This window comes from Perca fluviatilis, chromosome 2 (assembly GCF_010015445.1).
Source record: "Perca fluviatilis chromosome 2, GENO_Pfluv_1.0, whole genome shotgun sequence".
NCBI lineage: Eukaryota > Metazoa > Chordata > Actinopteri > Perciformes > Percidae > Perca > Perca fluviatilis.
Genome location: NC_053113.1, coordinates 17,343,904 through 17,356,274, shown reverse-complemented (window position 1 = coordinate 17,356,274; position 12,371 = coordinate 17,343,904). Strand labels below are relative to the sequence as shown.

At 40.1% G+C, this 12,371-nt stretch overlaps 1 protein-coding gene across 3 annotated transcripts in view; it reads right to left on the bottom strand.

The window, feature by feature from the left end:
- The window catches only part of LOC120574642 (unconventional myosin-Ic-like), a 66,505-nt gene extending 54,425 nt beyond the window's left edge, over window positions 1–12,080 (bottom strand). Inside the window, exons 1-2 of one of the 3 annotated variants that reach the window (XM_039825007.1) lie at window positions 11,933–12,080; window positions 11,537–11,805 (exon numbers count right to left, since the gene is read on the bottom strand). In XM_039825007.1, coding sequence (XP_039680941.1) covers window positions 11,537–11,626 — 90 coding nt within the window. In that variant the 5' untranslated portion in view covers window positions 11,627–11,805; window positions 11,933–12,080. Of the gene's footprint in view, window positions 1–6,218; window positions 6,675–11,536; window positions 11,806–11,932 lie in introns of those variants that run through there. The other 2 variants (XM_039825008.1, XM_039825010.1) reach the window with 2 other exon arrangements.
- Window positions 12,081–12,371: the final 291 nt, after the last annotated feature.

Genomic DNA, 12,371 nt, shown 5'->3' with positions numbered 1-12,371 from the left:
GAAGCAGGACTCAGTCACTCATAATGTTTATTCCCAGCAGGGCGGGGCTCGCTCTACCGCTGGGCTAGCTTTGGGATGTGGGGGGGAAAAAGCTGGCCACAGCAGCGGGCTAAAACTAACCAGACACACACACACACACACATACTGTACACACACACCCTCCAAGACTGTGAGACATCAACATACAGGTAACAGTCTGAATCACTGCCAGACACATACACTCATTACTTTCATTCCACTAGACCCTCTTCTTACTTTACAAAGACCGCGCTTCTGCATCATTTCCAACACATTCTGAAGATCTCTGCCATCTGAGACAATTAAAAAAAAGGTAGACAGGCAAGATCCTGAATTGCAAAGTGGTGATGCAACAGAAAAGAGAGAATGGCTCACTACCTTAGATGCCATACATTAATCCTGATTAACCCAAATGCAATTGTTATTTATTCGGCAGTAAATATTTTAAAAGTCACATCATTTCAATAATTTAAAAATTTCTGACATGTAGCCCCAGCATTACAAAAAATGTCTATCATCAAACTGTAACACTATTTTCAACTACTTTAAGATTTCACACGTCAAATGACATATCAGCTGCATTCATCTCTTTCTCTTCAACTAACACTTCAACCCCTTTCAGGTCTCAATCATAATTTACTTAATTGCTGCATACACATCATCAGAAGTCCATACACTTGGACATCGACCATTTCACTTCAACTGACACTGACCAGCCGATATATAAGCGGATATTTCAACTCCTTTCATTGCTTGAGCTTTAACTGAACTCATTTTAACACTCTCATTACACCTTAAATGACACTTCAACTTCATTGAGTGCATACACACTTTAACTAGAACTTTCAGTTTCACTTTAAATGCCATTTCAACCCCTTTCAGTATTTATATTTCACACTATAACCTCAAGTGTTTTAGTATTACAATTACTTCAAATGTTTCAAATGCAAAGTTTGAGCAGTGAGCACACATTTCTCAGATTTCCCCTATGTAGTTTTTGATTTTGTCTTTGTTAACATCAAAGTTTCATAAACAGTCAGTTATTAGTTGAAAAAAAATATACTTAACTTCATTTTTATGTTAAGGTCCGTAACAATAGCTTGAAATTATCGATTGAACCATTGAAAGACTTCTGAGTGTTCAAACCATTTCCAAACACTGACCTCTCACTAAAATTCACAGCAATGTTCAAATATGCCAAGTGTTACTATTCAGTATCCACAGAATATGTGATAGTTGATATCAGCTTTAAAAAAGGTGTGAGGATGCTAAAGAACAAAAAGGAGAGTGAGCTAAGTGGATATGAACCCCCCACTACATCTCTGCTTAAGACAACTATGTGCTCAAATGGTGAAACACTCTCTAATGCACATGCTACCTCTCATCATATATCTGCATCTCTGTCTCCTGCTGTCTGTCTGATGAAGCCTAGATCAATAGCCATCTCCATCCACTGTCTCCAACACATTCCCATCTCGATGTCTAAGTCGAGTCAACTTCCCAAATGCTCGCAGTCTCTATCAGCGTTAGTCATCTTCTAAACCACCTCCCACACATAGCACCAACATTACCAACTAATAAAGCTCATTTTGTTCACTCAGTTTAATTATCACTTGACCTGATCTTTGTCTCATCCCTCAGGTATCTCGCCCAGGAAATAAGGAGTGCTCAATCCATGTGTCAGTTTGCAGACACTGGACCTTTTGTTAAATCTGATAAGAGCTTGTCTGTGTCATCCACTTCTGATGGAGATTTGCCATGACCACAGGGAACAATGTAATACAAATGGCTGAGAAACTGTTCTTGTGCCAAATATAAGTGTCCTTTTTCAAAAGGCTCAGAAACGTGGAACTGCAGCTGTACGGTCTTACAACCGAGGACATGGTCTAGAAAAAGTTGGAGGGGAAAAACTAATTCAGTCACTCTTGTTCCTGATCATTATTTAAACCTCATGTAAGCTTTCTTCAACATTTGATTTGTCATTTTTTTCAGTACCTGTAAAGCCCTGTAAAACAATCTAGGGCATGACAACTGTCAAATTTGAATATTTATAAATATTATTAATAATAAAATCTGATTTTGTCCAATAACCCCATGCTGACCCACCTCTTCATGTCTTAAGAAATGGGTACAAAGGCGATGAGTCAACTTTGAACTGCAAACTGCTGTTGCACTAGAACCTTATCAGTCCTATTCCAGGCTTAGTCTAGTGTGATATCTGTGCTTAACGTTATCAGAGCAACATGTCCAAAGCGCTGACCGTATCTTCATGGTTTGGGTTCATACAGTAGTCACAGATGCCAGGTTTTAAACCAGGCATGTCTCACCTAATGCATGTCAAGGAACAGATGTACAACCCATGACAAGTTAGCAGTTAGTTGACCTATATCACTTCAGTCGTTTCTCCTGTTCCTGCCTGCTCTCTCACATCTTTCATTAAAAGGTAACATACACAGCACCTTAAAGGAATAGTTCAGTATTCACATTTAATAATGACTCCACGGTGGGGGGGCTAATTGACAAAGATTCTTTTTGTTTCCTTGACTTTCCTATTGTGCACTATGTCAAATACATTATTTTAATTACCCTTCAAGCCTCTCTATTCAATTTAGAATTTTCTGACTGAAAAACACATTCATTTTCTAGCTAAGAATAAGAAGAAAGGATTGAAAACACTTTCATGTCTGAATGCTAAAAAGGAAGCTACAGCCAGCTGCTGGTAAGTTTAGCTTTGCTTAGCATAAAGATTGGCATCAGGGGGAAACAGCTAGAGTGGCTCTAAACAAAATCAGCCTACCCGCACCTTACCCGCAGTTGTTCAAAAACCATGCTAAGATAATACGCACATTTGCTAACATGTTGAACTATTTCATTAACATCTATAAATAATTTCCAAATTATGTTTGCAACATAACTAAAGACAAGACTGTAAACAACAAAAAGGAGAAGATCATTCCGTTTTGCCAGGTGGAACTGGTGGAAAAACTTTTGCCTGGCACTTAAGGTAGAGGGTGTTGTTTTTCCAGTGCAAATTAAAAGCTAAAGCTAAACTAAAGCTTGCAATGGTGGATGACGAAAGGATGGTAAAATTCCTGATATTTGAAAAAGCCACACGCCTTAATCCAAACCCTTAGTGCAGGCGGCCCAATCAACGAGGACTAAACTTGTGAAGTTACAACGTCACGATCCCTCACCGGCTTCCCATCCGTGCCAACAGCGCTGGTCGCAAAGTCAGACAGTTCACTTCTTGGAACTCAATCCCGGCCTCTGCTGTGATGGCATGAGTGTTTTGCCCATTTCTTTCATTTGTGTGCAGTGTAAAAATCCTTCAGCGTGACAGCTTTATCAAGTTTGATATGACACGTTTAAAAAGGTCATGAAATTGGAAATAAACCCCTCGCTGAGCATTTCCTATAACATGGTTCAAGTACATGAGTCTGTGCGAACTGCATATGAATGCATGAGAGTCTTTCCTGTTGTATAGGCGATGGTGAAGGTCTGGCTAACAGCCAGTCAGGTGTATCCTATGGGTTCCTCCCAGGATCCACACCACATGTAGCGGGGAGACTACATGACGTGGAAAACCTTCACCCTGTCAACAGCTGTTGCTGTATCCGCCAGAACAGAAAGCAGTGGTTCTCAAAGCACATTCAACTTCCCAATAATGTATTTTACTAGTTCACTACTTCAACGCATGCATACTCCTTGAAATAGGGAATTGGTAAGATAAGGAATCTGCTACGAAGGAATGTACTAACTGACATAACAATGGGGGCAAAGTCAGACTGCAAGCCAGGGCAAATGAATCAACAGTCTCCTCAATCTTTGACTGCTTAAGTTAGGAGCACCTTGAATAAAATGAAAAATATGCCCATTATACTTTGTGCTTGATCATTCTTATATTCATATGAACCCATTTGACAAGCCATGTGTCTTTGCTTACATAAGTATGCAGGGCCAAAGGGGAAATGCCTAACCATGCAGAAGCGGGTTGACATTTGGGGTAAAAGCTCTTTCTAACTCCAAACAACCCAAAACCACTCTGACCACAACTCTGTCCCAGCCACAAAACAGAAATACTACCAAAAGACCCAGCCCATCAAGATTAAAAAAAAAAAAAAAAACTTGAAGCAAAGAACAAAAGAGAAAAATCAACTTTAAAGCATCTATGCCACATCAGTCCAATGGAAACTACACCTAAATGTATCTCACCAGGGACAGGGGGGGGAACTGCTTTGGAAAAATTAATTGACAACAGCACATTGATGTGTGTTTTGTTCCAAGTCAGATAATGGTGCAGACTGTGCATGCTGAATATTCTGCACTGTGCACTGTCCTCGAATAGCCACCGTTCTTAAATCAGACATTTACATCACAGGTAGAAATGAACACCCTGTGTAGTCCAATGCTGCAACACTGCTGTCTTTGCTACTCTGGCTACAAAGCCAATCATCTCTAATAATAAGCTGTCATTTAAAAGGAGCTTACATCTAAGTTACAGCAGAGTGACAGTGAACTTAGTGGCAGCTGAAGGCAGCAGTGAATGCTGGGAGGCCCTGCCCTCCAGGTGACCGTGAAGCAACAGGTCAGCTGCTCTGAGCAGTTTGACCCCTTGAGGAATTGGCCTATTTCGCCCAATCTGGCTCATTCTTTAACACTTCTGGTTTCAATCTCCATGTGCATCCTCCTAACGTAGAGTGCAGTACAAGGCTATTTTCTTTTCTTCCCTGCTGCGTGGTTAATCTCCCTCAATCATTAACAAGGTGGAGATCAGCCGATTATAAAGCCAAAGAGAAAGAAAGTGTTTCTCCAAAGAGAACAGCTGAAAAGCAATGTAAACAGCAGTGAGAGAATCATTTAAATGACCAATCCCACATCTGCATATATTCATATTATATTTTCAGATCATTTTTTTCAGTTACAGCATCACACACGTTTTTCAAATCATTAGATAGGATTTATTGTCTACATTATGTCTGGGCATGAACAGGTTACACTGTATGCCAGGTGCTTCCCTTGTATTTACATCAAACCACACACACATTAACAGGTGGGCAGGCATGCTGACAAAGCCTTCCTTGCAGAGACACTTTCTCACGCTGAGCTAAGACAGCTAAAAAAATATTTAGGAACAAAATACATGACACAGAAAGTATCATCAAACTGACCAATGTTAAATGGGAATTTGGTAGGCAATGCTATTTAGGGAAAACAGCCGACATGTTAGTGTTGGTGGTTGATATCCTTATGATGGAGATGGTTACCAACTATTCATTTACCACAACAACATGGATTATAGCTTATGTTGCAAAAAAAAAACAAAAAAAAACATGGTCCACTCCCTCCTGACAGGGAGGGATACATCTAGCAACTTTACAGCAGCCCTTAACAGGTGTGATAGGCTTTGATGTTAGTTATAGGCTATCTAACTATCTTAATCTAGGTGTCTGTCTGGCGTCTATAAAAAGACAACCTGAAGGATTTGAAGTTGTAGGCTACACGCCAACTCAGTACGTGGCTTAAAGTTCACAACACTGCCTCAATGATTACAAGTCCTGATAACGGTCACGTAAAGAAGAGACCGCATTTGGTTTCTTTTTCCAACGACAGCCCAAACGGAACACACGTTCAGAAAGCATAGATAGCAATAGGCTAGTTATTTAAAACCGGTTACAACACCGGCATACACACAATACATTAACACCGTAGTTGAATCAAGTTTTCAACGAGATCCCAATAACCTCTATCGCACCACATTTTGGTAGCGTTATGGGGAATATGGAGTTAGCGGTAGACCGGTCGAGTGTAAACGCAAAATATTGTCAAAGTTCTCGAGTTGAACATATGCAGAACTGAACAGTGGCTCTCACTGATTTGTCACATGTCTTAACGTAGGTTTCACTGAGTAAATGAGTTGCCAACATGCTGTACGGCGTTAAATTGACACATTTTTGAATGCCATCTGGCATTGCGTTTTCTCCATACGGTAACGTCACGCATCAAGGCTATCAGCCCACTCACTCAAGCATGCTGCAATGTCACACGTTACTCTGCGGAGACTTTCCAAATGTCACAACTGTACCTAATACAACAACCTCGTCGTTACAAGTAACAGTTAGCTAAACTAAAAGTAACCCTGTTTATGCGGTATAAGCAGTGAGGTGCGTGTTTGTACTAAATTAACATCAAACGTAGCCTACCTTAAAACAGACGAGGTCAAAAAGAGTGCGGTAGTCTCTCTCTCTTCTTTGACTGAGGTTGTATCGTCCAAGTCCAGACAGACTATACGTTAGTGTGGGTATTTGGTTCAGTCCCTCCGCTGTGAATAGGTCAGCCCAGTCAGCCAGCCAGTCAGTCAGTCAGTCAGTGACTGGTGTCTGCCTGTAGGTTGGCTAAACGTGCAGTAGCCTACTGCGTGCGAGCCCTGCCGGGTTTCTCTTGAAACCTCCCACCACTCCCAGTTCAGACCAGCGCTCCCACTGTGGGCTCAGTTAAATTGTGGTTTCTCCCAGACTGCAGCCTCAGCAGAGGACTTCACCTCATCTTTAGCGGTATTAGTAGTAAGTTAACAGACACAGTCATGTTATTAGTAGCATATAATGATGCACTGCTCATGTAAAAAAAAAAAATAAAAAAAAAAATAAAAGAAACAGAGTAGGCTATGCGGGTTTTTTTGGGACTCCGTTTCCCTAAAACCCCATATGGGAGTGGTGTGGCAACGTGCAATGTCCCCCTTCCTTTTCTTTCACCGAAGGGCAGCACAGCCCTGTAATACCAGGAAGTTCACCAAAAACCCATCCCACAGCGCGTGCATGAGTGATGTATTTTAGTCAAGCCATGCACCATGTCGTCATTGTTTTCTCTACAAACACGTCAAGGGAAATAACCAGGGCCAGCCTTGCAATATTCTTGTCCAATGAACAAAAAACGCAGCAGTGCTCAGATCTCCACATCCTTCACATACTTTGAGTAGCCCTGTAAAAATAATTTCCCATGCTGAGATAAATCGAAGCGTGCCAGGTTCCTTTAAGACTAAAGCCCCTCGTGCTGGGCTAATGTAGAATAATATACAGACAGCTTTCATGAGTGGAAGGGAATAATAAACCATGTCCCCATACAGCAAAGCTACATTCAAAAATGTATAGGCTATAGCCTAATTTCATTATTTGCAAACTGACACGCCTGACTACAAAATTAAATCCAGACGGGGGAAAAAAAAAAGTCGTTATCCATGGCTACTTTTAAAAACACTTTCAACTTTTACAACTGCTGCCACTGGACGAAGTAGCTGCTTGTGCACAGATGTAAAACAGTCATTAAAATGACCAGATATTCGAGCGGAGTTTGACGCTGCCGCTAGGAATTCATCTTTCTCTTCATTGCAGGTTGTAGCCTAAGCCTACTCAGGGTAATTCATCTGTAAATTACACCACAGTGATAATAGAAAAGGCCAGGGTTGCATCAAACTTTTCACCAATTCTCAACAACCTTCAAACTAGTTAGATCAGTTTCAAAGAGTTCTTGTACCCCCTACCGATACCAAGGGCGTCACTGCACCTTCACACTGCAGTCTCCTCCTTCATACCGCCTTCATGACAAAGCCAGTAATAAGAGGCTGAGGCTTAGATTTCAATATTGAGCTGAAAGGTTTATCATTACACACATAACCTTTCTATTTCATTTTTTTTTTAATCTCTACAGCAGTAATAGAGTCCGGACACCTACAGGTGGTCCTTGAATGATATGTAAAGTCAGTCCCAACAGTTTTTTTTTATTTCACTCCCTAGAATTCCCAATGACAGAACTTGAGAGAGGCTATATGTGATAAAATGTTTGTATAGCAATGCTCAACCCCCAGCAGCAGTATACAGGGCCATAGCTAAAAAAAATATATATAAATACTGAGGTCAAAAATGTAACTCAACCTGCTGATCTCTATGTTTTGTTGTTGGGATTATTCATAGTTTGTTCATTCAGTACAACAGTTCAGTCAAGTTTTCTGTACATTTTTTTTTCACAACATGAATGTCTATTGATTTTTTATTATTATTATTAGTTTTCTTGGGCTAAAAAAAGTCAAATTTTAAAATGTAAAGCCTATAAAACACCCACCATGTGTTAGTCTTTAATTGCAAACAGGTTGTTTTTTTTTACACCTGAAACTAAAGATACTGAGTTCATGGCCTTAGTGTCCAGCATTATTTACAATTTCTGGTAGTGTGTATCAGTTTGGGGGTCCCCCACATAACACAGTTTTGGGAGATCAATGTACTGTATATGGAATGCCAAGAAAGAACGAAAATTCTCCACAACAGCCTCTCTATCATTTCATATATCACTGCAGAGTTATGCGTCCCCTGCTGCGCCATGAGAAGGTGACCTCCAGCAGCTGGTCAGCTGGCTGCCATGCCAGAGCTGGACTGCAATATGGCTGCACTGCCAGAGGGGGGAGTGATCCCTTCAGCCTCAAACAACCCACAAACACTGGCACACACACACACACACACACACACACACACACACACACACACACACACACACACACACACACACACACACACACACACACACACACACACACCAGTGGAAGGTAACTAAGTTCATTTACATTTATTTAATTACAAATGTGAGGTACTTCTACTTTACTTCAATCTTTTCTTTTCATACCACTTTTTATTTCTACTCCACTGCATTTCAGAGAGAAATATTGTCCTTTTTACTCCACTACATTTATCTGACAGCTTTAGTTACTAGTTACTTTACACATTAAGATTTTTGCACACAAAACACATGTAGTTTATAAAATGTGATGTTTTATTATAAATGAAACCCAACCCAACAATATATCGGCCTACAAGTCCAGCTGAAATGATTAGCCGATTAAACGATTCCAGTTTCTAAAATGTGAGGTTTTTTCGGCATTGAGTACTTCTACTTTTAATACTTTAAGTACATTTTCCTGATGATACTTACATACTTTTACTCAAGTAACAATTTAAATGCAGGACTTTTACTTGTAATAGAGTATTTTTTACAGTGTGGTATTATTACTTTTACTTAAGTAAAGGATCTGAATACTTCTTTCACCTCTGAAACTCTCACACACACCACACACACACACACACACACACACACACACACACACACACACACACAGGTTGTATCCTGTTGACAAGGCAATGTTAGACAGACAGACTGTACTGGACGGAAAAGGCCAGTCGTCACACTGACCCTTCCACCTCGTTGGAGGAATCTAATCAAATAAAGAAGGTTAGGAGTGATTGATGCCAAACGACAAAACATACCGAATGTTACAGGGTCTTGCTCATAGCTTAGTAAACAATTGATGACCTTTCTCTCTCTCTGTCTCTCACACACACACACACACACACACACAAGCAGGGTGATTTGACCTTGGAGGAATGTGGGAAGGGGAAAAAAATGAATCTGTGTACTGGAATGTCTTTGTTGTTTCCTCCCGTCCAGGCTACAGTACATTCCACCCCCTCCCAAAGCATCACTGACCAGCATACAGCACATTCCTCTTACTATACATCCTAATCCTGTGTCAGGACTGATTTTAAAAAGCCTACTCCCTTCATTCCTTAGATACAGTATGTATAGATATCAGACATCAGCTGTCTGTCTGTCAAGACAAGAAGTATGAGGTATGTAACATATGTCAGAATGTTTAAGAGCTATGGATGTCTCTCCCATGTCTCATTCCTGCATGGAAACATCACTAAGGCAAAAGTGCAGAAGCTACAGGATAAGTCAGTGCACATCCTTCAAACCCAATGCCCTCAGTATGTAACACAGGCTTTCTGTTATTTAATGCTTATTTGTATAGGGACAGGTATGTAAACCTATGGCACAGCATTTACAGCCTAAGCTCATTTGCAATGCCCGTCCCTAGATGGGTCTTTAAAATACGTAAAACTCAACAACAAATACATAAAAGATAAAACACAAACTCAACAGACAAAATAAATATAATATACATATATTATTATGTTATTTATACTTTGTTGTCTCCAAGCCCAAGCCCAGATAATGATGACACAGTCAGGGTCAGATTCCAGAGCCACAGAAGACATTATACAACCGCGTTCACAGTCTGAGTAAAACTCCTGCTGAGTAAACTAACCATCATGTCAAATTGGTGGAGTAGAAATTATATTTAACAAGATTTACTAATTTCCTGTTTTGGTGCACTAACATTCTCTCAGTATGTTTTGTTTTTTATGTAAGTGATTTCCTACATTTCCATTGGATTCTGGACTGTTGAGGCTACAATTGGTTCAGAAATCAGTGCTTTTTCATAATGGATTTCTCTAACACAAATATTGACCCAAAATGTAATATCTATAATTAATCATGTGGGACTGACACTAAACCTGAACTTTGCAGTTGGAATTGTCTTGCTGTGACATGACATTGTCTGTTTGTTCAGTTATCAGTGATACTGAGGCAAATCTATTTAAACCTTGAAATGCATTATATTTCATTTCGCTAACTTGTTCAACCATTTACTGTATCCTTTACTTTTAGCTATATCAACTATTTATCCACTGCTTTTTAGCTACCATCAATCATTTAACCTATTCATTACTTTTAGCTAAAGTTTTCCACCATTTTTCCATTACTTCTTGGCTAACTGTTCCAACCATTTTTCCATTCCTTTTATCTAAGCTTTCCTACCATTAAACCATTAGGCTACTTTTAGCCTTTTCACCATTTATCTGTGTAAACTGGACCCTGAAATGCATTCTGCATCACCATGAGGATATATTTAATGTGGCATTGGTATTTTATGTACTGTGAACTTTAAACTCGTTAAAAAAGGATTCTTATTTGCTGTATTTAACACGCAGGATTCTTAGTATGTACTAATATCTGTAACCAATCTAGTTATTTTGCATGGATGGGGTAAATTCCATCCTATTAATGTAAATAAATACATGTTTATATAACATTCTGTTTTAATAGGAGTCCACAGAGGCAGCCCATTTTAACATGCTTAACCAACTATGGCTGATGCTTATTATAATTCTAAATGCACTGCTTGGAGACAGAGGGGATTTAAATGTATTTACTAAACCCAGCTGTTCTGATTTATCAATGCAGTTTACATGACATACAGTATACTCTGAAGCAATTTACAGTTCTTAAATGTAAATGTTTCTCAACCTCATCCTTGTGTGAGATGAACCTTATAACATCGTACAGTATGATTTAGTTTAGGGACATTTGTATAGAAGTGTGTTGTTTGTATGATGTTCATTGTGTCTATATTTTAATTGTCTTCCTTTGTTTTCTTATAACATAATATAACTTTGTACAGCACTTTGATCAGCCTAGGTTGGTTTTAAATGTGCTCTATAAATAAAGTGACTTGACTTGACATCAGCTGCAGCACCAATTTCTACCCACTGAGCTGCAAGAAACCCATCCGAATGAAATGAAAAAATCGGACTCCAGATCTGGTGTCCAACCTGGCCACAGTGTGTGAACTGACCTTGCAGCAGTGGCAGTAGTTTTCTCCGTTCTTCCCTGGAGGAAGGATGATTTCCCCTGTAGGGATCAGCTGGATCCTCAATTCCATCATCGTTCCCTTTTTCTCCTTTTCCCCCCGTCCCTTTTCTTAAAGTGATTCCGACTTGTTTGTTGCTGTTTGTTCCTCTCACAGGAAAAAAAATATATCACACCTCTCCCCTCAGGTCCGTTGGCAAATCCTTCAGGTCAGACAGAAAGAGAATGGGCCTAAAAGACAATCCCAGGAGAGGCCTGAAAAGCAAACACGTAACTTTTATAGTAACTTTACTCTCACCAGAAATATATGCAAAGTAGATCATATCTCTCTCCGACATGCAAATAAAGAGAAATCCCTAATCTTTCAGGTTGGAGATCTTACCTGACTGATAAATTGTACTTCCTGATACGCAGATGAAAAAAGCGGATGGCAGTGATTGCAGATTTCGAACTCTGGCTCAGAGTTTGGAATTAGGGTGTTACCTGTTGCAGAGCGGAGAGTCCAGTGAGGCCAGCTTCCCCTCGCTGTAGCCAAAGGATGTTGCCTCTCTAGTTGAGGGATCATGGGGAGGATATGGAGCTCAGCCTGGCCTGAGATGGATGTCACATGCAGAGGATATGTGTCTTTTGTCTCACTGGTGTGTGTGTGTGTGTGTGTGTGTGTGTGTGTGTGTGTGTGTGTGTGTGTGTGTGTGTGTGTGTGTGTGTGTGTGTGTGTGTGTGTGTGTGTGTGTGCGCGCGCGCATGGGAAGACAAAAGTGTGCCCTCATAGGGAGTATGCAATTTTTATATCTTGCTGAGTGTAAAGTCTTAGCTGGTGA